Genomic DNA, 27,231 nt, shown 5'->3' on the forward strand with positions numbered 1-27,231 from the left:
GCCCAGGTCACTAAGTTTTGTGAAACTGCTGCAGCCCTTGGCATCCTTCCTTTCTGGTTTTCAGAACTCCATCCTAGCTGCTAGCTTTTTGGCGTCTTCTGCAGTAGCAGAGAATCCTGCGGGGACCTTATACACATCCAGGTGTTTAATTACGTCGTGGTTCTTCTTTAAACAAATATTAGATTGTGTGACGTGCCTCACAGGACACAGGAGTTGCCTCAAGGGGAATCAGATTTTCTTCAGGAACTGAAGGACCTCGAGGGAGAGGAAGGTCAAGGGCTCTCCCGACAGCAGCCCGCATCCGACTGCGTCTCGGGAAAACCTCACGTCCGCACAGAGCCCCGGCGCCGGCGAGCACGAAGCAGTTCCAGCTTCACTTAGAGGTGCGCGAGTGCGCGCGACCCGCCGCTGGGGCTGCGGAGGAGACCAATGAGTGGGCCCTCTCTCCACGCCGGCTCAGGATTGGGCGAACCGCGCCAGCCTCTCGGCCTAGCAGCGGGCGGGGCGCGCCCAGGAGGAGCTGGGATAGGCGCGCCCGCTGCGCCAGCGTCCCGGGGGCGCGTGCGCGGTCTCGCGGCGGCCGCGGGGGCCGGTCTCGCGCGGTCTCGAGGTGGAGTGAGTCGCTGGCGGCGGCGACGGCGGCGACTGGCGGTGGGGCGGAGGCGGGGTCTAAGGATTGTGAGGTGGGGAATCGGGAGTTTCTGGATTCTTTATCCGGTATTTTAAGTGCCGCAGGGGAGCTGTCGTTTGTGCAGTGTGTGGGAGCGGCCGGGGCGGGAGGATCGGCGGCCCGCGGTGGCGCAGAGGTAAGAGGCGGACCAGCGTCGTCTGTGTGGAGATCTTAATCAACAGGTCCCGGGGAGCGCGTGAGGGGGGGGGGCGGCGGGGCTCCTCCCCTCCCCCACACGCCTCTCTCTCGGCCGGAGCGGGACCGGGGGCTGCTCCGCTGGCTGCCCCGGACGGCGGGAGCCGCGGCTGGTCGCAGAGGGCGTGAGCCCAACCTTTGTCCCTCGGCGGGGGACGCTGCCCGGCCCCGCCCGCTCCCTCTGCCTTGGCGTTGGGACCACCTTAGCGGGGGCTGCAGCCAGCCCGGCCCGAGTTACGGGGGACAAGCCAGGGAATTCCTTGTCCTCTGCTTCCCCCGCGCCCGGGTTCACAAATCCCGGGACTCCCTCTAAGGCCCGGCGGGGGAAATCGGTGGGACGAACACTTTCCTTTGGGAGACGGAATGTAGTCAGCGTTCCTCTGCCTGACTCAGCTCCTGGTATTCGGTGCTTATTGCGTTCTTTAAACGAATAAACAGTTCCTACTTCCTTGTGTCCACTTTTAAAGAAAAACCTAATCTCGTTAATGGTTTCTGATAATTTACTTGAAGTATGCAAGGTGAACTTCGAAGCCTGTAAATTATTGTAACCCTCATTTAATGAAATACGCTTTAAACAATCTCTGGCGCAAATTATGTAACTTCCTAATAATAATAACAACTCACCTTCTGTTTAGTTGATTGGCTTACAGTAATGTGTGCCGAATTTAGGTTTCGGTAGGAAGGTTTTTCTTGGCAGTTGGCGCTAAAATTAAAATCTGATAGCTGAGAGGTTTTAAGAAGTAGCATACAGTGTATGTTTTGTCTCGTACTCCTTTAGAATTTTGAGAATTAAGATTTGGAAATCCTGTGAAACGGGACTTTGGAAATTTTTATTTTTCCTGACAAGGTAAAAGGCGTTAATGTTTCTGATTTTTAAAAAAGTGATTTCATGCTTTAATGGTGGTATCCTAATTATGCCTTTGGATTATACCAGAAGTTAATAACCTATTAAATTCTGCACTAGGAACAAATGACATGTGGTTATTCGTGTCTTTGAAGTTTAAGTATTGGTGGTAATGAAATTGTTAAGTAAGCTTTTTTGAATTATGAACTACTGGTTTTTTACTAGTTCCCTGTGGACATGGCATATGAAGTCTTAAAAGGCTCTTTAAATTGTAGTGGGCTGAAGCTATTAAATTATAATGTAAGATCTTTATAGATGAAACAGGCAAAAATACGAAAAGCAGTTCATTGTTACCTTTGCTAAAAAGGACCAAGTAAATTTTACCATATATTTAAATGACTTTTGACTAGACACACCTGAACTTGACAAGTAAAGATGGACTCATTATAATATTAATTTGCTTTAGAATATTGAAATGGAAGAGTTTTATTTGAAGGTAACCTGAGTCGGTATGGTGGGTTTAGGTGTTTATATGCTCTTTCTGACTTATGATCTTGATTAAAAAGTTCAGCACAAACATAACAAGAAATTTGATCCATTTTATGTATCAGTATACTAAGATGCTCTATTTCTCTGATAGTTTCTGATTGCAGGGTGTCTGGGAGAAATATTTTCTCAACATAGGTTCTTTAGAATATAATATTTGACTATATATTTATTGAATCACAGGATTCCTGAGCTAGGAAGTAATCGTAATGTTGTATAGCTTAACCTCTTCATTTTCCAGGAAAAGGAAGTGAGGTCTGTAGAGTTAAGTAGCCCATAGTTTGACTGCTTTTTAGTGGCAGAGTTGAAACTAAATGCTAAAATACGTGTCTCCAGATTCCAAGTACGGTGCTCTTTTCACTGTATACTATTATTAGATAAACCAATAAATTATTCTTCTCAAAATCCTGTATCTAGCAGATTGATTCTTTTCATTTTCTTTCTTTTCGTTTCTCTCTTATTTTAATAACCACTGACAACCATTAGGTCATTCCCCTGTGAAAGGGTTGTTTTCAGTTTTTCAGTATTTCAGGCAATGTTTAGTGAATATCTTTGTGCATGTCTCCTCTGGCACATGTGTGAGGGTTACGTACCCTAATTGGAATTGCTGGGCCATAGGTTGATGTGCATTTTCAGTTTTACTAGCTGCAGCCAAATTATCCTCTAAAGTTTAACAAGTTACGTTCTTGCTAACAGTATATAAATCATCTTTGCCCACACTTGGAGTTGTCAGATTGGCATGGTCAGATTTTTAAATTTCTGCCAATCTGATAAATGTTTCATTTTCCTTGTTTTAAAAAGATTTTAACTTTATTTTTAAGTTACATGAAATGAAATTTTGTTTTGTTTCTGTACAGTTTTTGTTGTACAATTGTTTTGATAAATGCAGAGCTGTGTAACTACCAAAATCAAGTATAGGTCCAGCACCTATAAAATTCCCTTAAGCAGCTGCTTTCTTCTGTAATCAACCCTTCCTTCCATCACCTGTAATCCTTGGCAATTAATGATCTACTGTCTTTCCCTGTAGTCTCTCTTTTCTAGACTATCCTATAAATGGAATCATTCAGTATCTAGCCTTTTGAGTCTGGTTTCTTTCATTTAGCATAATACAGTTGAGTATTCATATTGTGAGCATATCAGCAATTCCTTCTGTTTTACTGCTGAATGTAGTATTCTATTGTAGGGATGTACCACAGTTTGTTCACCAGTTGAAGGAGAGCTGAGTTAGTTTTTAAATTAAAAAAAAACAAAAAACAAAAAAACTCTGAAAAAGTTGCTATAAATCTCTGGGAACAGGTTTTTGTGTGAACATAAGTCTTCCTTTCTGGGTTATATGGTAAGTGTAGGTTTACTTAAAAAATGGTCTGTGGTAGGCAGAATAAGGGCCCATAAAAATATCCTAATCCCTTGAACCTACGAATAAACTAGGTTATAGCAAAGACAAAGTTGCAGTGGAATTAAGGTTGCTAATCAGTTGACTTTAAAATAGGGAGAGTATGCTGGTTTACCCACAATAGTAATCCAATGTCCTTAAAAGAGAAAGAGAGAAGTAGTAGAGTAGGGAAAAAAGATCTAACAACAGAAGCCACTGCAGAGAGATGAAGAGTTCTCGGTTTTGAGGATGGGGAGAAGAGCCGTACACTAAGGCATGTGGTCTCTAGAAGCTGGAAAAGGCTAGGAAAATGGATTAACACTTGGAGCCTCCAAAAGAGAACTCAGCTCTGCTAACATCATGATTTTAGCCCAGAGAGGCGTAGGTCAGATTTTTAATGTACAAAGAGTAAAATAGTAAATTTGTGTTGTTTTTAAACAGCTAAGTTTGTGGTAATTTGTTAAAACAGCAAACTGTTTTCCAAAGAGGCTGAACTGCTTTGTATTCCTACCAGCAATGTATGAAGAATGTTGCAGTTACTTTACATCCTCATCACTTTGTGTGGTCATTTTTTTTTGTTTTACATTTTGATAGGTTTGTAGCAGTTTCTCACTGTGGTTTTTATTTGCATTTTCTCATGACTAATGGTGTTGAGTATCTTTTCATATGCTTATCTGCCATCTATGTATCATCTTTGGTGAAGCGAAATCTTTTGTCCATTTTAAAACTGAATTTTCTAAATGTCTAGTTTTGAGAGTTTTTCCTAGTCCTTTGTCCACCAGGTGATTTACAAAGATTTTCTCCAGTCTGTTGCTTGCCTTTTTACATCCTCCTAACAGTGGTTTTTGAAGTACAGAGGTTTTATATTTTGATGAAGTCCAAAGTATCTATTTTTTTATGGATCTTTTGACATTCTGTATAAGCAGTTTTTGTCCAATCCAAGTTACAAAGGTTTCTTCTATGTTTTCTTTTACAAGTATTACAGTTTTATATTTTACATTTAGATCTGTGTTTCATTTTGAGTTAATTTTTATATAAAGAGAATTTGGGGTCTAGTTTCATTCATTTGTCCAGTTGTTCCATGACCATTTGTTGAAAAGATTGTCCTTTCTCCATGGCATTGCCTTTGTGTCCCCATCAAACACCATTTTGCTACATTTTTGTGGGTCTGTTTCTAGACTCTTGTGTTTAATTGATATCCTTATCTTTTGCCAGTATCAGTGTCTTGATTGCTGTAGTTTTAGAGTCTGGAAATCAGGTAATGTGAGTTCCCCAACTTCATTCTTTTCAAAAAATTACTGTAGCTATTTTAGTTCTTTTGCCTTTCCATATAAATGTTAGGATTAGCTCGATATCCACAAAAAAATCTGCTAGGGTTTTTATTAGGATTGAGTTTAATCAATAGATCGACTTGAGGATAATTGACATTTTAACAAAGTTGAGTTTTCCAGTTTATGAAATAGTGTTTTTCTCCACTTATTTAGGTCTTTGCTTCCTTTCATTAGTGTTTCATCGTTATCAGCATATAGATCCCGCAACTATTTTATTGAATCTATACCTAAGTAATTCAGTTTTTTGGTCCTGTAATATGCAGTCTTAAAAAAAAAAAAGTGGGTTTTGGGGCACCTGGGTGTCTTAGTCGGTTAAGCATCTTCCTTTGGCTCAGGTCATGATCCCCCAAGTCCTGGGATGGAGCCCTGTATCCCCACAGAACAGGGAGCCTGCTTCTCCCTTTCTGTCTGCCTGCTGCTCCCCCTGCTTGTGCACACACTCTGTCAAATAAATAAATAAACTCTTTATGGGGCACCTGGGTGGCTCAGTGGGTTAAAGCCTCTGCCTTCGGCTCAGGTCATGATCCCAGGGTCCTGGGATCGAGCCCCGCGTCGGGCTCTCTGCTCAGCGGGGAGCCTGCTTCCCTTCCTCTCTCTCTGCCTGCCTCTCTGCCTACTTGTGATCTCTGTCTGTCAAATAAATGGGTTAAATCTTTAAAAAATAAATAAATAAATAAATAAATAAACTCTTTAAAAAAAAAAGTGAGTTTCCAATTGACCATTGCTAGTATATGGAATTACAGTTGATTTCTTTTGTAGTGACTTTGTATCCTCGGTTTTTACCAAACTCATTTATTAGTTCTAGGGGGTTTTTTGGGGGGTAGATTTCTTAGGATTTTCTAAGTAGACCTGTCTTTGGATAAAGAATTGTTTCTTTCTAATGTATATGCTTTTTTCTTTTCCTTGATTTATTGCACTTACTGCACATCTCACATTCTAGTGAGATGTTTGAATAGAGTAATGAAATGATACATCTTTGCCTTGTTTGCAGTCTTAAAGGGAAAACATTTAGTCTCTCACCTTTAAATATGTTAGCTGGGGTACCTGCGTGGCTCAGTCTGTTAAGCATCCAACTCTTGATTTCAGCTTGGGTCATGATCTCAGTGTCCTAAGATTGAGACCTGCCCTGGGGGTCCCTGCTTTGTGGGGAATCTACTTGAGATTCTCTCTTCCTCCCCCGCCACCCCCACACTCACTTGCTCGCTTTCTCTAAAACAAATCTTTTTAAAAAATTATAAATATGATCTTAGCTGTAGGTAATTTCAGAGATTCTCTCAATCAGGTTAAGGAAGTTTCCTCCGAGGTGTTGCCTAGGATTTTTATCATGAGTAGATGTTGAATTTTGTCAAATGCATTTTCTATATGTATTGAGATAATCACGTGGAATTCTTATGTTTAATCTGTTAATATGAAGACTTACACTGATTAATTTTCAAAATTTGAACTAATGTTACATGTGATTCATCTAAGGATTATACAAGTGACCTGCAGATGTTTTTCAAAATGATTCACTTTAAAAGTAATCAAGATACGAGTTTATGAAAGGAAATTTGATAATTCTTTGTAGGCATCTTGAAGGGACAGTGTTCTGTATATATCTTAGTCATTTACATATTTATAGCTTCTCCTTTTACACTTAAACTTTATGGTAAGAGTAGTAAGTCATTTGGCTAAATCACAGTATTTTCTGCTTTCCCCTGTTACTATAACAGTATTCCTTGCCCTGTCTCTTAATGTGTTACACAGTATATGTCCTTTGTATATATTTTAAATATTAACTGCTACATTGTAAGGTTTTTATCCATATTCTCCCTTTTACAAGTGAGGAAACAGGCTCAGAGAGATTAACTGTTTTATCCAGAGTCTTATTGCAAGTGATAGCAAGGATTTGAATTCAGTTTATATGACTCCAAAGCCCTTGGATTTTTCTACTTTGCCTATATTTTAGCCTATCTTAAGGCTTGTTTTAACAATGTGTTTTTTTGGTAATATGAAAACTTTTGGAGGAAAGCTGCTTCTGATTTAGTGTTTAAGACATACTTGAATTAAAGTGAAGAATCTTGAATCTGTAAATTGCAAGCTCCTTAAGGGTAGGAGGTGTTGTCTTTATCTTAGTATCTCACTGCTTAAAATGACCCAGAGTAGATGCTTGTCCCAATTTGGACTTTTATCATTTACTTGTTTAAACTTTAGCTTTGCTTGTGAGCTTAATACTAGAGACTGCTCTAACCTAGTCACCCCCTATAATGTGATAGAATTTGAGATTCAAAACACAATTCCATTTATCCTATGTTGGCCATAAATGTGTTTAATTGGGTGGGTCTAACTTTCACGTGTTCTTGATTAACTTTTCTATAAAGGTATAGATACTAACGGATAAATTTGCAAATGGCTTTTTCTTGCTTTTCCTGGGGTCTTTACTGACAGGCATTACAGTGCAATTATAGTCCTTGTGTGGATTAAGTACTCAGGCTATAGAGTCAGATTTATGGGGCAATACCTTCTTGTCTTGTGTGTGACTCTGGGCACCTTAACTTATTAAAGTCTGGCTCTGTATTTGCAGAATGGGGATTGTATTAGTGCCTGATTCAGAAGGCTGTAGAGGTGGAAAAAAACTTTTTCTATCCTCCTAGGTTCACTGAGACAAAGACAGATTAGCAGGAAAAATGACCTATTACTAACTGTGCATTTGAAGACCTTCATAGAAAAGAATTGACCCAAAGAAGCAGGGAGACTGAGCAATAAATTGTGGAGAGGTGACAAGGCAGAGGAAAAGACATTTTGACCTTTAGGGGATGTAAATTGTAGGAAGGTAAATATGTGGGGAAACTAATGGAAGATAAAATTTATTTTTGTACGTTTGTTGTACAGATTTAAGTTGGTGCCTTCTCCATTGATGAGAGTAACCTCCCAGGATTAAGTGTCCTCTTCCTGGTACCTTTACAAAAGAAAACTTAGGCCCTGCAAAATTTTTAGCTGGATAAGGGGAGAGCCCAGAGTTCCCTCCCCACCCCCTCGCCCCGTCCCTCTGTCTGCTGTTTCTTAATTGCCTTTAGCTCAAGAAAATCTTTATGTCAAAGTGTCACATTTTGGGGTGGCATATTGTGATCCCCTTCAGAGCCTTATTTTGAGGATTAACTGAGATGCCATATCAAGAATGGTTAGCACAGGTGACTTAGTTAAGCATCTGACTCTTGATCTCGGCTCAGGTCTTGATCTCAGGGTCTTGAGTTCAAGCCCCGAGTTGGGCTCCATGCTGGGTGTGGAGCCTACTTTAAAAAAAAAAAGGAGGGGAGGTTAGCATAGTGCCTTGGTGTATATTAAGCACTCCGTAAATGTTAGATAAGAGGTAGGTAGAATACAAGCCTAGTTCATGACATTCACATGAAATAGCAGTGAACTGCATTTTAATAAGTTATATTTTAATATATTTTGGGTAGATTGTGTGATTATCAATAATCTGATTAAGCAGTTTTACAGGAATTGTGTCAGTCAGGTGTCATAGACTCAGTGAGTGATGAAGAATTGTTACTGTGTGTTGAAATAAAGTTCTTTTCATCTCTGAAATAACAGTGAAAGTCAGTGGGGGGAATAATGTTGCCTTAAAGAGCTTACATTTGTAGTGAGAGCAGGTTTCACTTTTTTTTTTTTTTAAGATTTTATTTATTTGTCAGAGAGAGCACAAGCAGGGGGAGTGGCAGACGGAGGGAGAAGCAAGCTCCCTGCTGAGCAAGGAGCCCGATGCTGGACTCTGGGATCTCTGGGATCATCATCTGAGCTGAAGATGGATGCTTAACTGACTGAACCACCTAGGTGTCCCAAGTTTTTCTTGGTTTTATCAGTTTCTCTTGCTGACTCAGTCATTCTAAAGTGTTTTTTACTAGGTCATTTTTGCTACACATTTTTAAATAGGCATTGATAGAATTGAGTTTCATTACCATAATTTAAAGTCTTATATTTAAATAAAGCATTTGTCTAATTTTGCAAATACTGATGTGCTTGTCTTAATATTTTGCTTACTTTTTTCCTGTTGTGTGATGGATGCCTTTCATATCTGTCTCTTACATTCTTTCCCATTTATACAGGTTTTCTTAGGATGCACTTACTTTGCAGGTAGTTCTTGTAGCATTTCCTGCAGTTGGAGTACAGCACTTAGCAAATAGCATTGCAGTATATAGGGGTCTTGTTTATTTGCTTATCTGATTTCCGTTCTAGATTTTTAAGTTCTTAAGGATAAAAACTCTGCCTTAGCAATCTTTTTATTATCAGTGACTATCCAAGATTTTTTACCAAGTGGGTACTCATATTATTGAATGAAAGTGTACATTAGTAACCCTTTTTAGCTCCAGGATTTGCAGTACAGTAATCTTTGAAATTGACCTTTTGTTCTTGTTTCTCTTGTTGCATAATATTCCCTTTATGTTTTCTTGCCTTCTAGTACTATCTGGTCAAAGTCAGAACATTATTCATGCCCTCCATCAGCAATACCACAGTACTGAAATTTCAGTGGATTCTAAACTTGGTGACGTTTGGATCATAAGTCTTCTTCTTTAGATTCTTCTTTCCTGTTGTGATAATAAAACCCTACTCCTGGTCCTGAATATACTCTCCATTGTTCTTTCTTTAGTCTAATTTGTAGATAGCAGTAGAAAAGAATATTTATTATCAATTTTGCTTAATATTCTTGTTCGGATAACTCAGAGATGATTATTAGGTAGTTTTTTAAGGACAAGGCAACCTGTTTTCTCTCTCTCTTTTTTTTTTTATGGCCAGTTGCTGAATTGCATACCAATAAGCCATCTAGGTAGAGGTAATCATCTACTAATTTGCTGACCTTTAGAGCATTTTTTTCCCCTAGTAAGCTGTAAATCACTTGAGGTCAAAAGTTGGAATCTCTTACAGTGTTTTTACAGACCTAAAAGTCGTGGTATATGTTTCAGGGAAAGTAACTGACTAAAGGTTTTCCTTTGTTGTCTCCAACATGGGACGTGATTGGTCACTCACAGAGACACACAGAAACCTTATACCAAGGTAAATATTTTTACATGTTTATGCTACTTTTATTTACTATAAGTATTTTCTTGGGGAGAACAACAGAAAGCCAGACCCAGAAGTCCTGAGAAGCTTTGAGGAATTAAGGTTGAGGGTCAGGATGCAAAAGAAGAACTCAAAGATGTAATCTGCTCTGGTACCAAGTAAATCAAGGTCTTAAAAAATTTACCCCCATGTACACTTTCTTAGGACATTTGGAGGTCTCTCAAGGAGAAGGGAGTAGATGAAGGGGAAAGAGGTGAGGAGAATTTCTTAGGGTAAAGATGAGTGAATGAAGATGATTTAGAGAATCAATTCAGATTGGAGCATGTTTTTGTCAGATCCCATGCAGAAAACAGATGGCAAAATCAACCTGAGCAATAGAAGAGAGTTTAATGAAGGGACTGTTTGCAAAGATGTGGGTGGGCTGAGATAAGGGAACTAAGAAACATCTCGGGGTTAGCAATAGCCGGATACCTGCTAAGCCTAGGCCTGAATGGGCAAGGAAGGGGGTAGTTACTGGAATTTATCAGTTACTACCTTAGGAGGGGAGCCACCTAGTGGAAACTGTGGCCTTAGAGGAACCTAACCTCTGCCAAATCACAGGAGGAAGCTTGGGGCGGGGGTGTATAAAGAACCCAGCCCTCTCACTACCTTCCCAATAGTTACTTCTCCCTAGCCAAGCCCACTAGAAGTTAGAAGATAAGAAAACAGGAGTAATGCAGTCTGTGGAGGTCAACATTCTTAGACCTGGAGCAAATGGAAAAAAGACGAGTGAATCTGGGCACAAAGAAAATATCCAGCTTAGAGCTAGAGAATGGAGGACTCAGAAAGGATGGAACTTTAAAAAAACAAAAACAAAAACAAAAGGAAAAAGAAAAAAGGAAGGAAGAAACTGATAGGTTACCTGATTTATTTGAATATGTATAGTAAAGAGTATGTTGATTTTTCTACCAGAATGTATGGGGATATATTAGTGATTTAACTAAAAAGGGAAATATAACTTATGGGGAGAAGGAAATGTATAAATAAATGCTACAGCAGGGGCATAGATTAAGTACCCTAGAAGTGTAGGTTGTGGATGGGAGTAGGCAGGAGTAAGGAAGATTTTGTAAGACTCTTAATGGTAGAGGGAAATTTTAATAGATAAAGAATTGAACAGGAAAGATTTTTTTTTTCTGGGTATAAGAAAACAAGTATGTCAAAGCTGTGGACTTGGGAAAGTGCAGGGCTTGTATTAGAAATAGCTAGTAGTGGGACGCCTGGGTGGCTCAGTTGGTTAAGCGGCTGCCTTCGGCTCAGGTCATGATCCCAGCGTCCTGGGATCAAGTCCCACATCGGGCTCCTTGCTCAGCGGGGAGCCTGCTTCTCCCTCTGCCTCTGCCTGTCTCTCTGTCTGCCTGTGCTCACTCTCTCTGACAAATAAATAAATAAAATCTTTAAAAAAAAAAAAAAAAAAAAGAAATAGCTAGTAGTTTGATTCGGAAGATAAGGGAGGGAGAAACAGAAGGGAAAAGTATTCTAGTACTAATTCAGGGGGAGCCATTTGAATGACAGGCTATGGAACTTGAAATGGGTTCTCCAGAAGTTGTTAAAGGACCCTGCAGTCAAACAGAACTCAGTTTGAGGCCCAGCTGTACCATTTAGCTTTTGACATTGGGCAAGTTAGTGTTTTTACTAAGCTAATTAGAAAATTCATCAAGGAGATGGTTGTGAGGGTTAAATGAGATAATGCACACTAGGTACTTGGCACAGTGGATGAATGGTACGTAGTAAACCCAATGTAAACAGTAGCTTAAGGAAAGGGAAAGGCAACAAAAACTTTTGAAAAGAGACATTCATGGTAATAGGTGTGCTTCAGGAAAATTTATTCAGCAGTACAGTTGACCCTTGGACAACACAGGTAGAACTGCCTGGGTCCACTCGTATGTGGGATTTTTTCCCCCAGTAAATACAGTACAGTCCTATAAATGTATTTTCTTCTCTTTATGATTTTCTTAGTAACATTTTCTTTTCTCTGGCTTACTTTATTCTAAGGGCAGAGTATATGATACATGTATCATACAAAATATGTGTTTATCAACTGTTTATATTATCAGTAAGGCTTCCTGTCAACAGTAGGCTGTTAGTAGTAACTCTTAACCCCAATGTTATTTCAAGGGTCATCTGTGCAAAGTGAGTGGCAACTAGATCTAGACCAAGATTGGGGTGACTTGAAGTTCATAGAAAAACCCATGAGAGAGATAATATGATGTTAAGGTAGTGGTATGAGAAGCTAGGGGTATATGTGAGATATTATGGAGGGAGAATTGATGCGGGTTGGTATAATTAATTATTAACATATTTAGGGGTATTACAGTTACGATTTGCAGTACTTATATTTGACCCTGAGGGACAGCTAATTTATCTGATAAGATTAGTCTGTCTTGTCTTATTTTTATGCTATTCATTTTTCAAGGTATAAATTAATATTTTATTATTAAAAACAGTTTGTCAAGGTAGGACATGTAGCTCAGTTTGGCAGCACATACTGAAATTGGAACAATAGAGTAGAGAATAACATTTTTAAAATATCACTAGGAAACTGAAATGTTTGTAGTTTAGTGTCAGTTTTCAAACTAGAATTTCCATGCATTTCTACCATTTCTCCACTTGACTGCCTCTCCTCTGCTGAGTATTTACAAACTTTGAGCAATAGATGTTATGCTAGCAGTCTGATGTTAGAGTAGACTTGTAGTCTGTTAATATATAAGTGAAATTAATTAATTACTGTGTTATTTTATGGAGCAGTCAGTTGAAGAGAAAAGTTGTATTCTCTCTAATCATTTTAAAAGTAAAAGAATGATGTAATTATGTGATTTTTTGAAAGAAGTGTGTAGTCAGGGTGGTTTCAGCTTACAGGAATGTAGCTGACATTGTATTGTGGATCCACATAGGGGTTCACTGATCTGGATTTTAGTTTCTGTTCTATTGTAGCTCTGTGACTTAACTTGCAATGTCTGTATTTTCTGGAAAATGGAGATTTCCAACCTGCTTATCTTTCAGGGAATCTGGAGAGAGATCAAATAAGATAATGTGCTTGAATTTATTATGGAAACTTTTAAGCTTTACAAATGTAAGCCATAAATATGTAAATTACTTATTAATTTTTATTTCTAGCCTATTCTCTTTCGTTTCCCTGTCTCGCAGTTAACAGCCTGCTAAAAATTACCCTTTAAAATGGACTTTATCATCTTTCCACTTCTCCCCATCCGCCTCCTCTTCCTCCCAAAGAGAAAAACCTTATTCTCTGAATTCTTCTATTTTAAGGCCCCATAATTTCTCACAGGTTCAGTTGTCATGCTCAGTATTTTAGAATTCTGTTTGGCTACTGGTCTCCTAGTCCTGTCAAGTCATCCTCTGTAATAACCATTATTTGAACTTATCCCTTTTTCGTTCTTTCTGCTACCTCCTTTATCCTCCCATGCATAAAGTATTAAAACATTATCTCTGTTGGCTGCTCTACTAACTTTTCCCCTGGTTAACTCTGGTTACAGTGTAGATATAACTTTCTAAAAAGCCAATTTTTGGCTCTTTTTTTTAAACTCAGAAACCCATAGTTTCCCATTGCTTACAGGAGAAAATTCAAACTTATAATTCAGAGTCAACTCTCGCTTTATCGTCTATCTCTTACACTGGCTCTGTTCATTATCAAGACTGTTCTTATTCTCTAACTAGGCCATATATATTCCTGATTGGTAGCAATGTACTGGAAAGCCGTATTACAACTAACTTTATACCACCTGTTTAAAAATCCTTTTCTGGTCAGTTTGAAAATGTTATAAATTACCTTTTGTCCTAGTACCTTTGCATAAACTTGACTAACCTTTTGGACATACTTAATCTTTTATTACCATGTTGTTGAGATGATAAAGGGGAGTTCAAGTAACCAACCATTTGATATCTTTGATACTGTTTGGCTTTTAACCAGTTCCTGCTGTGAATTTGTGGTCTTGAATATCTGCAAAGACCTTCAACTTTGTGTTTAATATAAGCAAATGGAACATTTTCTCACTGAATTTAAAAATAAAAAGTCAGCAATAACTTTTGAGCTAAATACTTTACCTGACTAGCCCAAATATATTTGAGTTGTAACTCATACTTACTTAGTTTTAGACATAGCTAAAGTTTCTTCTTTGAGAAGATGGTATATGGGCCATTCTTTCATTTTGTGGAGTTTTTTATATGGCGTGAATATATGAATTGTTTTGAATACACAATGTATGTGAATATACATTAGTCTTTTAAAAAAAATAATTTTGTTGAGGGATGCCTTGGTGGCTCGTTGATTAATAAGCATCTGCCTTCGGCTCAGGTCCTGGTCCCACAGTCCTGGGATGGAGCCCCGTGTCAGGCTCCCTGCTCAGTTGGGAGTCTGCTTCTCCCTCTCCTTCTGCCCATCCTCCCCGCTCTTGCACTCTCATTCTCTCTCTCAAATAAATAAAATCTTTAAAAAAATTAATTAATTTGAGTATCTTTCCAAGTGTTCATTTCTGTCACTTGTATATCTTCTTTCATAAATTGGTCAAAGCTCTTGCCCTGTTATAAAACATTAGATCTTTTGATTAAATGAATTGTAAGAGTCTTTATAGTGGATATAAATATTTTGCAAATATTTCTCCCTTTTTTTAGCATGCCTTTTCATTTTCTGAACAGGATCTTCTAGTAGGATATTTTGGGGTGGCATATTTTGCCACCCTTCAGTAGATTCTAAAAACTTTGTACAATCCACAGATCTTAGCAACTGACTGGATAATAGGGCTTGAAAAAGATCAAGATCTTGAAGATAGTGGTATAATCAACAACAGTAGGAAAGTTGAGGTCAGTTTGGGATATACTGAAATTGAGATTCCTGGTGGTATCTGTATAGAAATGTACTTTCTGTCCCATCAGCCTTTATTTCTTCCCACAGCTGACTTTTTTTTTTTTTTTTTTTTTTTTTGCCATTTAGGTCTCAGTGCAAATATCAGCTCCTAAAATAGGCCTTCCCTGGCCTTCTTATCTAATGCTGCCCCTTCCAAATATCACTGTTTATTATAGTTTCCCTTTCTCTCTAGCTCTTGATCTGAAGTCATCATGTTCTTTATTGTGTTACTCTGACGGAATGTAAACTCTGTTAGGACAGCAGGATCCTCTCCTTAGTCCAGTGTAGCATCAAAATTTCCCCCTCTGAATTAACTGTGGTTCCTGTCTGTCAAATTCTTCTGTATCTTTTTGGATCCTTCTCATTTTCTCAGCATCGTAAGTTATTCATAATATTTAAAATTGGTCCAGAAGTTGTAGTTAAAACAAAGAAAATACATAAACTGCATTTTTGTTTGAACCTTAACCTAGAGTTCAAAGGTATCATTAAAAATAATCTGCAGGGGCACCTGGGTGGCTCAGTTGGTTAAGCTGCTGCCTTCCGCTCAGGTCATGATCCCGGTGTCCTGGGATCGAGCCCCTTGTCAGGGTCCCTGCTCAGCGGAGAGCCTGCTTCTCCCTCTCCCTCCGCCTGCAGCTCTCCCTACTTGTGTTCTCTCTTCATCTCTCTCTCAAATAAATAAATAAAATCTTAAAAAAAAAAAAATCTGCAAAGGGTCTTACCAGTTATGCTTGCTTCTTTTTCCTCACTGACTTCAGGTAATTTACATTTATTTTAATTGATGCCCATTAAATATTGGAGGAGATTGGGGTGCTTGGGTGGCTCAGTGGGTTAAAGCCTCTGCCTTCAGCTCTGGTTATGATCCCAAGGTCCTGGGATCGAGCCCTGCATCGGGCTGTCTGCTTGACAGGGAGCCTGCTTCCTCCTCTCTCTCTGCCTGCCTCTCTGCCTACATGTAATCTCTCTCTCTGTCAAATAAATAGATAAATAAAATCTTTAATAAATAAATAAATAAATATTGGAGGAGATTAACATTTTTACTACTTCATACCAAGAAATCCTAGCCATCTGCAAACAATTAGGTATCATATTGAATTACCCTTTCTCTCTCACTCTTTCCCTCTAAAAAGTACGGCAGACCTTTACACTTGATTGTCTCTCCTCTGTTTTACATAGTAAGAAAGTTAGCCTGAGTTCCATGAAAAACCAGAGAAGAAAAACTAAGAGGATAGTAGACAAGTTCTTTCCAATTTGCATAACGTAAGTTCTTTTCACTATTCTTGGCCTGAATCTTCTGTTAGCTGACAAAGCTGTTTCTATGGAAACAAATAGTCCAACTTCTTAGAATGTCAGAGGAATGCTGATCACTTAAAATGAGACTTCCCAGCTGCTAGTCAAAAGGCACTGCTTGTGGGAGAAGGGGAGGAAGGATGAATTGGGAAACAAAAAACAACAACAACAAAAAAAACTTGTTCTGGACACTAGTGTAGACTATCATCTTCATGTTTCCCAGCTGTCACACAGTGGTTCTATTTCTTCATGTGGCGTTTTCAGTGGGCCTATATCCTTTAGGCTATTTCAGGTCCCCCAGTCTCAATCTTTTTTAATTATTTGAAGCTTATTTAGCTTCCTTTTACCCCCTTCTCCTATAGCCAACTCACATAACCAAGGCTCTTTCTCCCCAGTTGGTTTGAAGTTAGCACTGAAACAGTTTTGGCCTGCCAACCTAAAAATTCGTTTTCTTGTTTTTTGGACTATGTAAAGAGTTTTGACTTCTTTTTTATTTTTATTTTTTTCTTGGTTTGGGGTATGAGCTGGAACTCTGATGAGGATGTGAAATGTGGGCTTTTGAGGCATTTTAAAAACAATTTATAATTAGAAGGTTGAGAAGAGAGGAATAGAGTACTCTTAGGGCCAGGTTACTATATTATCTGCATAAGATGATCTTTTATTTACACATAAGGAGGTAATTCTCTAGATTTCCGAGCTTCTGAATTGTCAAACAAAAGACTTTTTTTCCTCTTTTTCTTTTGCTTGTGTGTGTGTGTGTGTGTGTGTGTGTGTGTGTGTGTGTGTTTTGGAAAGGAAGAATATAATTCCTTTGGACTGCCACATTTTATTCGTATGTATTGACTACATATATGATGTAGAGTATTCATGGTTTGCCTGTTTAGGAATTATAATGCGCTGGATGCTGGAACTGTAGGACATAGCATAATATTTCTTTGATTCTGGAAAGACTTTTGAATCTTTTATGGCCCTCATGAATTAACTTGTGACCATTATAAAGTCTTTTGGAGTGTTGTTTGGTGAGATCATTATTTAATCAAGGTGGTCTGGAAAGATTTCTTAAAGGAAACGGGAACTTGTGGTAGATCTTGAAGTCAGAAGATGAAAGGAGAAGCAGTTCATATTTCTTATTTCATAAGGCACTTGGGCAGGAAGAAGAAAGGTGATAGGCATAAATGAGGAAGCAAACTTTGAAAGTTTGTATTGGAAAATAGTAAAAGATAGAAAGTTTGGATTTACCTTGTGAGTCCCAACTCTGTTCTCTAGGCAATATGAAAGTCTTAGAGGTATTGAACATAGGAACGATTTACTCATATACTTAATCTAAGCGTTTGTCCCTTGCTAGATATCAGGGCTATAGAGATGAATAAGATAGATCCTTGCTTAATAGGTAGATCATTTATCCATGTGACCGGCAGTCACCTTCAGATTGTGTCCAAAACTAAACCAATATTACCCTTCAATTTCTGTCCTCTTCTATCTAATTCTTCTTCCCCTGTGTTTTCCATCTTTTAAAGATATTTGCCATCCACCTAGTAACCCAAAGATAGTGGTCCTGGAGTCACACTTCCTATTATGAAGCCTCCCTGTTTGCTTGGTCCCTCTGCTGGACAATATCATGGATCCAGAGATGAGTCAGTATGTTTCCTGACCTTTAAGGGCTTCTGGTCTGATGGCGCAGGCAGACAGAAATACAAATAGCTGTAGTCTAGTTTGATCAGCGATCTGACAGGGGCTGTGGAATTTCAGAGCAGTCACATAACCAGTCTGGGGAGTCATGGAAATCTGGGGGAGGATGTATTTCAGCTGAGACTTTTAAAAGGAGAGTAGGCAAGGATTAGGTCCTAGGCAGTCTGATTCTGGAGCCTGTTCTTTGAAACCTTATGCTGTCTTGGGTAACTGGGAAGGTATAATGGCATTAATTAGAACTGAAAGTGGAGGAAGAGGATTAAGGAGAATATGAGGGGATTAAAGGGAAATAATGAGTTTAACTCTAGACATGTTAATTTCTAGATCCCTATAGGACATTTTGGTAGATAGGCTAATAGGCAGGGATCCTATCTCTAAAACCTACTACCTCGCCAAGAGTAAATGCTAAATTACATTTATGTACAAATCATTCTTCTTTTCTAAATCTTTGATGACTTAGTGTCTTGAGAACTAGGGACTTATGTTTAAGACCTTTTATAAGTTGGACCCAGTCAGACTTTCTAGCTACTATTCTCTGGGACAAGCTGACTGCCTTAGTTCAACTAGCCTTATTTGTACGTTTCCCATACCTTTTATCTTCCTGCCTTTTGTTCATATGGTCTCTTATTTCTCTGTTCTATCTTTAAGACCTACTTCAGCCCCCATTCCTCGTCTATAAAACAGGCATATTTGGAACTACTTTTAGAGTAATAATGAGGATTAAATGCGTGAATACTGTGTGAAGTGTTTGCAATATTCTCCAGCACGTGAGTGCTCAGTAAATGTTAAAGTTGTAAGTGCTGCTCCTTCTACTGCTACTACTACTTCCTTCTCCTCTTCCTCTTTCTCGGCTCTCCTCTTTTTGCTATATGAAAGGCAGACACCAAGTTCTAGTAATTCTGTAACCTATATGTTTTTTCAACATAGAGGTCTAAGTCCTTAGCTCTTCAACTCTTGTCAGTCTGCCTCCCTGCTTGCCTTTCCAGTTTTTTCATTATTCATATGGTATGCTTGCATTGTCCCATCCAGCTTTATTGCATTCTATTCTGTTTTCTGAAAGTGCCATATTTTCATACTCTTCATTCTTATTGGTCATGTTATTCCCTGTGACTGGAACAGACTCTTCTATCTGGCTAATTTTTAGTTCTTTGAAATATTGCTCAAAGAAATGTATCCTTATGTTTTGAGTGTTTGCTCTGACTTCTTACCACATACTAAGTTTCAGAGTCTATATGGTCTGTGAATTTCTGACATTTTTGGTTCAACAGATACTCACTAGGCATTCTCTATATGATATGTATTGTGTTGAGCACTGGGAGGTATAAAAATAAGACTAGATTCTTGTCTTTAATTAATTCAGAATCTAACGAGGAGAAACCAACTGGGGAAGAATAATCATTCATTTTCTTTGCTGTCTCTCCCAGTAGACTGTGAACACTTCAAGGGCAATGACCAAAATGGAATTTTAAGCAGATTAATACCAGGTTACAGAAATTTTTCTGAGAGTAAAAGACTAGGTCCAGAAAGAGAAGCATGAAAACTCTGACCCAGATCACCAAGCCCAGCCTCTTTTGCATGAGCTCTGTAATTCCTCCCCTCCATGATCTATTATGGTGACTATGGACAGAGCCTTACAGTTTTGAAGCTGAGAGTTTTAATTTCAGATCATAATTTGTAGACTAGCATATAAGGTAAGAAGTGCATTATCCATTTTTAATCCCCAGTAAATATTATAATTGGAAAAACTTCAGAGAGATAATTTTCTGGAAATAATTTTTAAAATCAAAATTAAGTATAGGATTACAGTAACTCCCACATACATTTCTGCTTACTTAAAATGAGAACATTAAATAAGCTGAATTTGCATAACATGTAATCAATATATAAAACTTAAGAACAGCCTAATTTAATTCTGATAGTTCTCATTTTACTGAAAAAGAAGGCAATCCAATTATAAATAAGTTATCTGTGTGTAGATCACATAGTTACGAATAGAGAAGTTAAAATTTGGATACAAGACAGAAAAGTCTACCAAAATTCTTGTGAGAATGTAATGCCTAGTGGCTTATGTAGCTTATACCAGTTTTCCTGCCTGCTGGTCTAGTGGTTTTCCTCTCGGTCTAAGTGGGGTTTCAGAAGTCTGTGACAAGATATTGGAGAGAAGATTGGTTGGCATTTAGGAATATTGTCTGAAAACTCAGCTTTTGCTGAGTTGGCATATGCTCTAGCCAACCTGTTTACTGAAATGATGCTAAACTCAAGGAGATGTAGTAGGTTTATTATTGTAAATATTTTTAAAGTCTTGAACAGAGAAGACTAATTGGATTTAATGTGTGGGTTTACACATATATAAACAATCTGCCTACTTATACCTAAGAAATGGCTTGATGAAAAGCTGGTGTCATCCAGTAAAATATTTTTCTTGTCTAAAATATGTTGAAGTGGGGAGCCTGGGTGGCTGAGTCCGTTGGGCATCCGACTCTTGATTTCTGCTTGAGTCATGGTCTTGGGGTCATGGGATGGCCCTGAATGGGGCTGTGCAGTCAGCCTAGAGTCTGCTTTTCTCCCTTTCCCTCTGCCCCTGCTTGTGCATGCTTTCTCTCTAAAATAAATAAATCTTTTAAGAAATAATGAAATATGTTGAAGGATTTTTAAAATAGGAGAATCAAGTTAATAATGGATTTTTAAAATAGAATCAAATTAATGCTAAGAATTAATATGCATGTATGTATTTTTTAGTTTTAAAACTTGCATATGGTATATCTCACTTAAAACTCAGAACAAGCCTATGAATAAGTTTTCCAAAGAAATCCGAGGTTCAGAGAGAGAAACTGACTAGGCTTAAACCATAAAACCAGAACAAGTGGCAGCGGCAGAATTAAAATTCAGTTTCTGGTCTTTAAATACAATATATTCTTATTTGCTGTGACTTCACCATTTTTTGAGTGGTAACAGATACTACCATTTTCTCAAAATGAATCCTCGTAAAGAATTAATTCTTAATTCTTTTATTATTGTGACTGGTTATAAGGACTGAAAACCCACATAGTCTTTTTCTCACTTAATGTGATTTTATCCTATAGATGCCTTAGCTGCTAATTAAAGTTTCTTTTTCATTAGGTATCTCCTGCTTCTCATAAACTCCTAAAAGTGAATTGTCCCTGACAATGCTGCCTTAATCTCAAGTGAACCACCAACATAGCTTGCTATATGCCCATTTCTTTAGCAGTTAACTAGGAGGTTATTTCAATCTCCTGTATTGAGTATAAAGTACTATGCTGAGACAACTATACATCTTTATACCTTAAGCAACCTATTCTCTACCAGACTAGTACCTAAAACTTTCTTAATTCCCACTTGGCTAAACTTTCCAATACATGGTTTTTCTCAGCTGTAGAATTAAACAGTATGCTTCAAATTCTTGGGAGGTTGTTTTTAATACCTTGATTTTCTCAGCATTATCTATAAAATGAAAGTACTTAATCTATATAGCCAAATAATGTTGTACACTTATAAGATACTATTTTGTGTATAGATTGGAAGTGGGCTATGTAAAATCTACTTTTATATTTTAATTCTTATACTTTTTTTCCCCATCTTTCCCCTTAGATTTCCTTCATGGATACATTTCATAGCATTATTATGTGATGTGAGAAGTTTTTTGTTTTTTTGGTTTTTTTTTTGAAGTAACATGGATTTTATACTACAGAATCAAGAGATTGGCTTTATAGGAGAAATTGATTTATAAAAAGTGGTACAGGTTTTTGTAGATAACCATGACAACATCCCATATGAATGGGCATGTTACTGAGGAATCAGACAGCGAAGTAAAAAATGTTGATCTTGCATCACCAGAGGAACCTCAGAAGCATCGAGAGATGGCTGTTGACTGCCCCGGAGATTTGGGCGCCAGGATGATGCCAGTGCGTCGAAGTGCACAGCTGGAGCGCATTCGGCAGCAACAGGAAGACATGAGGCGCAGGCGAGAAGAAGAAGGGAAAAAACAAGAACTTGACCTTAATTCTTCCATGAGACTTAAGAAACTAGCCCAGATTCCTCCAAAGACTGGAATAGATAACCCTATATTTGACACAGAGGAAGGAATTGTCTTAGAAAGTCCTCATTATGCTGTGAAAATATTAGGTAAGTAAGTATAGCAGTAAAATAGAAAATGCTTTACTTTTGTTTCTCTTGCCTTAACATGAATGTGTATAGGAAGGAAGAAGACTGTAATAGGATGTAAGTAGTAGCAGTTTGAATTCAGACCAAGATAAGTTCTTTTCTTGCAAAGGCCATATAACCAACCATCATCATTGTTTACTTTTAGTCACATAGAGCTAAAGCGTGTGGCTAAAATGTTCATTCACTACAACATGGATTTTAGATATAATCTTTGAATTAATAGTTTCTACATGTGGGCTAACATAGCCTTGAAATTCACCTTTTATTTCAAACTCAAACTTTTATATCAAAATTACTGAAAAGCAGTTTCAGATTTTGAATTTCTGATTGCCTTGAAGTTTGTAAAATTGTAATGAAATTACTATCTGTAGCTTATAATCTATTTGGTTTTCTTTAATTAATGACTGCCAGTAAGAAGTGGAGCTGTTCCTATGACATCATATACATAAAACATGGCTCAAAACTTCCAAATTCCATTCTGTAGGAAAACAAAAAACAAAAAAAAACTAGCGCCATGAGTTATTAGTAGATATAAACAAAAAAGAAATCTGTGACCAAATAAATTTTGAGAACAATGGGTTAAATAAGTTAAACCTCTTATTACAGGACTTCAGACCCTTTAGAGTACTAATCTGCATTATGAACCTGCAAGGGAGATTCAAATGTATGTTTCCAGACTTAGAATATTTTATCATTGAACTTACTGTCTTCCCTTCCTACACATAAATGTGCACACATGTGCGTACACACACACACACACACACACACACAATTGATCAGTGAACTGGTGTTAGGGATATATGTTAATTTGTGTTCTCTTAAAACCAGGCTAACCGGGGGCGCCTGGGTGGCTCAGTGGGTTAAAGCCTCTGCCTTTGGCTCAGGTCATGATCTCAGGGTCCTGGGATCAAGCCCTGCATCGGGCTTTCTGCTCAGCAAGGAGCCTGCTTCCCCTGCTCTCTCTGCCTGCCTCTCTGCCTCCTTGTGATCTCTGTCAAAGAAATAAATAAAATCTTAAAAAAAAAAAAAAAACCCAGGCTAACCAAAGTTAAGTATTCTATTTGGCATTTATTATTTATAGATGTGAAAATAGAGCTACTTCCACTTTTCTGTGGAAGGAGAGACTTTTCATTGTTGTTTTGCCATTCATTTAAGTGTCTATTGAGCTCTGTGCTCATACCGTCCTGTGTGATATCTATGATAATTCTATTAGCAGGAAATTGAGTTAACTCAGTGTTTAAGATTTCAAGCTAATAAGTGGTAGGGCCAAGTTTGAATTTGCTTGATATAGATATGCAGTTGGTTTACTTCAGAGAGTTTAAGAGTGATGTCCACGTGCTCTTCACTCACTGGATCAGAACTCTTGCTGCTAGGATTGGAACACTTTTTGTAGTTTTCCCAAAATACCATATATACTAGATTTGTTCCTCCCAAAGTCTCTTTGTTCTAAGTCTGAAATAGTTTCTACTACATCCCATCATCATCTTCATTAAAATTTATTAAGGAACCACGTTTCGTGAGAGAAAGTAATGTGTATGCTTCTCTGTGTTTTAAATCAGATGTGTTTAGTGATAGTGAAGTCTGGTAAATGCCTTCAGGTATTATAATTATAGTGAAAACAGGGAGAGAGCATCTCCCTTGTCCTGCCCACCGCTATCTTGCAGTGTATTCAATAAACTTCTCTCTCCTTTAAAAAGATAATTATAGTGAAAACAGAAAAAATACATATTTTTAAAATATATTTACCTGAAGGGATTTTATGCTCTATTTTCCAAAGAGTTTTGTTAGAGTAAAAATATTTAATTCCCGATTACCTCTTACTGGCCCTCATCTCCCACCACTCTGTTGTTGTTGTTTTTGTTTTTATTTATTTGAAATAGGGAACACGAGCAGGGCGGGAGGGGCAGAGGAAGGCAGTGAAACAGACTCAGCACTGAGCAGGGAGCCTGACACAGGCCTGGATCCCAGGACCCTGGGATCATGACCTGAGCTGAAGGCAGATGCTTAAACAGCTAAGCCACCCAGGCGCCCCTCCATTGTTTTTTATTCAAATATCATTGTAAATATTCTCTCTGACTTGGAGAATGATTACATTGTAATGTATCCAGCCCAAGCCTGGACTGATTTTTCCTTTTCCTTTTTTTTTTTTTTTTTTTTGGTTTTTGTTTAAATTTCTTTCAGATTAATATATTTGTCCATTTGCTTTATTTAGATCAGGCAGAAAAATCCATCTAATAGATAATATTCATGTACCCTCAGTAAAGAAACAAATACAGCTTAAGCCAGATTTGCTTTAGTGAAACTTTTTTTCTTGCCTGAGCACAGAAGATTGGAGACATTTCTCTCAAATTTTTTTGCTTTTTCTGATTTCTGTTTATATGTTACTTGTCTAACTTTCCTGCAAGTGTGGATTAAAGGACAGCTGTATTTTCTTCAGCTTGCAATCCACTGTGGTTTTCAAAAATACCTTTGTGCAATACCTTGAATTTAAAGTTACTTTACATATTTTGTTTTAGAGTAGTTCAAAATGTAGTACCAGGGGCACCTGGGTGGCACAATTGGTTAAGTGTCTGACTCTCAGTTTCAGTTCAGGTCATGATCTCAGGGTCATGAGATCGAACCCCACCCCAACCCCCCGAATCAGGCTCCATGCTCAGCACAGAGCCTGCTTGAGATTCTCTCTCCCTTTCACTCTGCCCGTCCCTCATGTTCTCTCTCTCTTAAATAAATAAGTCTTTTTTTTTTTAATGTAACAGGTGTCTGTAATTCAATTTTTGAATAGGGGGATACTTAATATTTTGAGAAATAAGTAATATATTTAATGTTGATAGACTCAACACAAATGTGTAAATTTTAGGAAACAAAAAGTTAGTGGAAGTTATAGTTATTGCCAGTCAAAGCTTCACTTTTGGATGTACTGAGTTTTAAGTTTTCATTTTAAAATGAAGTATAATAACTTTGTACCAAACATTTTTTCCCTGCACAATTTGCTAACACATCAAACTACAACAGAAGTACTCCCTTAAAGTTATGTCTCCCTGCCAGCATTTTGATTAATAAACACATGCCAGAGGCAACTTCTCAGCCTTTTTCACAGCCAGAAACATCCACCTTTGTTTTAAATGAGGAAAGGATGCAACAACTGATTTCTTTCTTTGAAAGAGAACCATCAGTTTCCAGTGATACATCATCATTTATCTGTGAGTAGAGAAAATACTATTTTAAGAATTGAAAATGTGTTTGGAAGGTTGGATACTTTGGGTAGTTGTTTTTAGTGAAAGGATTTATATACTAGGCACTGTTTAATAATAATAATGCAGGGATGGAATTGATAGAAAATACTTAGAAAGGATGAACTGAACTTGCTTGTTTAAAAGCAGTCAGAGGGGCGCCTGGGTGGCTCAGTGGGTTAAAGCCTCTGCCTTTGGCTCAGGTCATGATCCCAGGGTCCTGGGATCGAGCCCCACATCGGTCTCTCTGCTGGGCGGGGAGCGTGCTTCCTCCTCTCTCTCTCTCTCTGCCTGCCTCTCTGTCTACTTGTGATCTCTATCTGTCAAATAAATAAATAAAATCTTAAAAAATAAAATGAAATAAAATAAAAGCAGTCAGAATCTTATTAAAAGGGGCACCTGGGTGGCTCTCTCTGTTAAGCATCTGCCTTTGGCTCAAGTCATGATCCCAGAGTCCTGGGATCAAGCCCCGAATCAGGCTCCCTGCTCAGCAGGAATCTGCTTCTCCCTCTGCCCTTCATCCCACTCGTGCTCTCTCAAATAATAAAATCTTTTTAAAAAATTTTAGAATCTTATTAAAGGTTAGAAACTGGTGATTGAGAATTTAACTTCAAATAAATAATATTAATATTATAAATTATAAGAATTTTGATATATTAGGGAAGCTTTCCTTAAAATTGGCTTGAGTTCTTAAAACTTGGCTTTGCTTCAAATAAAATCTCATTGTCTTTGTTCTCTTTCATAAGCAAAACAAACTACTTTGTGAGGGAAATTCTGAGAAAATAACAAAGCAGGTTAGAGTAGGATGAAGTAGAGTAGAATCATTTTTCAGATACCTCTTGATTGCAGGTGCCACTGCTTTTGTTTTTGTATTCACATAGAAGTAGTTTTGCTCCAGGGTTACAGACAAGTAAATAGAATAGAATATTTAAAGGGAATAAAGGAGGAAACATTGTCATCTGTCACATATGAAGAGGCCTTAGGAAAGGCATAACCACGCACCCACACACACCAGTGATGAACTATCTGTTTTGTGGTTAGTAAGGAGACCCTTGAAATTTGTGATTAGGGGCTTTCTAATTTATCATACCGGATGCTATTAATGTGAAGATAAAAGGTACCCCAAGGGGCAGAAAACTAGGGTGAGTAGAATACTTCATTATATTCATTAATAGCATGTTTCAGTCTTGATTAGTGTCTACATATTTTTGCCATGTCTCTGAATATTCAGCGGTGAAGTCAGTAATAGTATTCCTGTATTTGATGTTACAAAGTAAAATATATCTTCCACATTCCTTTCTGTTACTGACTTCTGACTAACCATGGGATATACTAGAATTTTGCTAGACTGTGATAAATGTTTTTAAAGATTGGCTTTCAGTAAAGTTTATTTATTTAAAGTCAACAAACACAATTCCAATGCCAATAAACCTTGAGTTCAGCTTACTTCTGAAAGGCTAGTAATTATTATTAAATTTTTCCTCAGTTGCTATAGATGTTTCCAAGCTCTTTTAGTCATTCTTTGAGGAACTTTATTTTCCTGGGAGTAGCATAATTAGACTTATGGGTACTACATTTAATGTTTAAAATGTTGGGTCTGTTTGAAAATTTTCTGATTTGTTCAGATTGCTAAAATTAGAGCTAATCTAGAGTAAAGATTAGAAAATTAATTATAATATATGTAGTCATGTAATGGTTGGTTGTTAAATGTGCATAATTCTACTGAGAAATAATTAACTGCTATACCAGTTAGCATGTTTGCTAACTTTGACACATTGCATCAAAACTTCATTCTACTTATTAAGTAATAATTGATTTTAGCTTTTGCCCTTTTGCAAAGACTTGCATCATTATATCATGATATGTTCAGAAGCGCAGGACATCATTCAGTATTGGAAAGGGATGTCTAGAGTCAGATGTAGAATTTAAGTACTTTTTATTTTCATAT

The 27,231-nt window shown here is 37.8% G+C and overlaps 1 protein-coding gene across 1 annotated transcript in view; it reads left to right on the forward strand.

Annotated features, from left to right (window-relative positions):
- Positions 1-553: 553 nt before the first annotated feature.
- The window catches only part of PALS1 (protein associated with LIN7 1, MAGUK p55 family member), a 74,391-nt gene continuing 47,713 nt past the window's right edge, over positions 554-27,231 (forward strand). The window contains exons 1-2 of the mRNA XM_080808420.1: positions 554-806; positions 21,481-22,014. Coding sequence (XP_080664546.1) covers positions 21,648-22,014 — 367 coding nt within the window. The 5' untranslated portion in view covers positions 554-806; positions 21,481-21,647. The remainder of the gene's footprint in view (positions 807-21,480; positions 22,015-27,231) is intronic.

Source organism: Martes martes (genome assembly GCF_963455335.1).
Source record: "Martes martes genome assembly, chromosome: 7".
NCBI classification, from domain to species: domain Eukaryota; kingdom Metazoa; phylum Chordata; class Mammalia; order Carnivora; family Mustelidae; genus Martes; species Martes martes.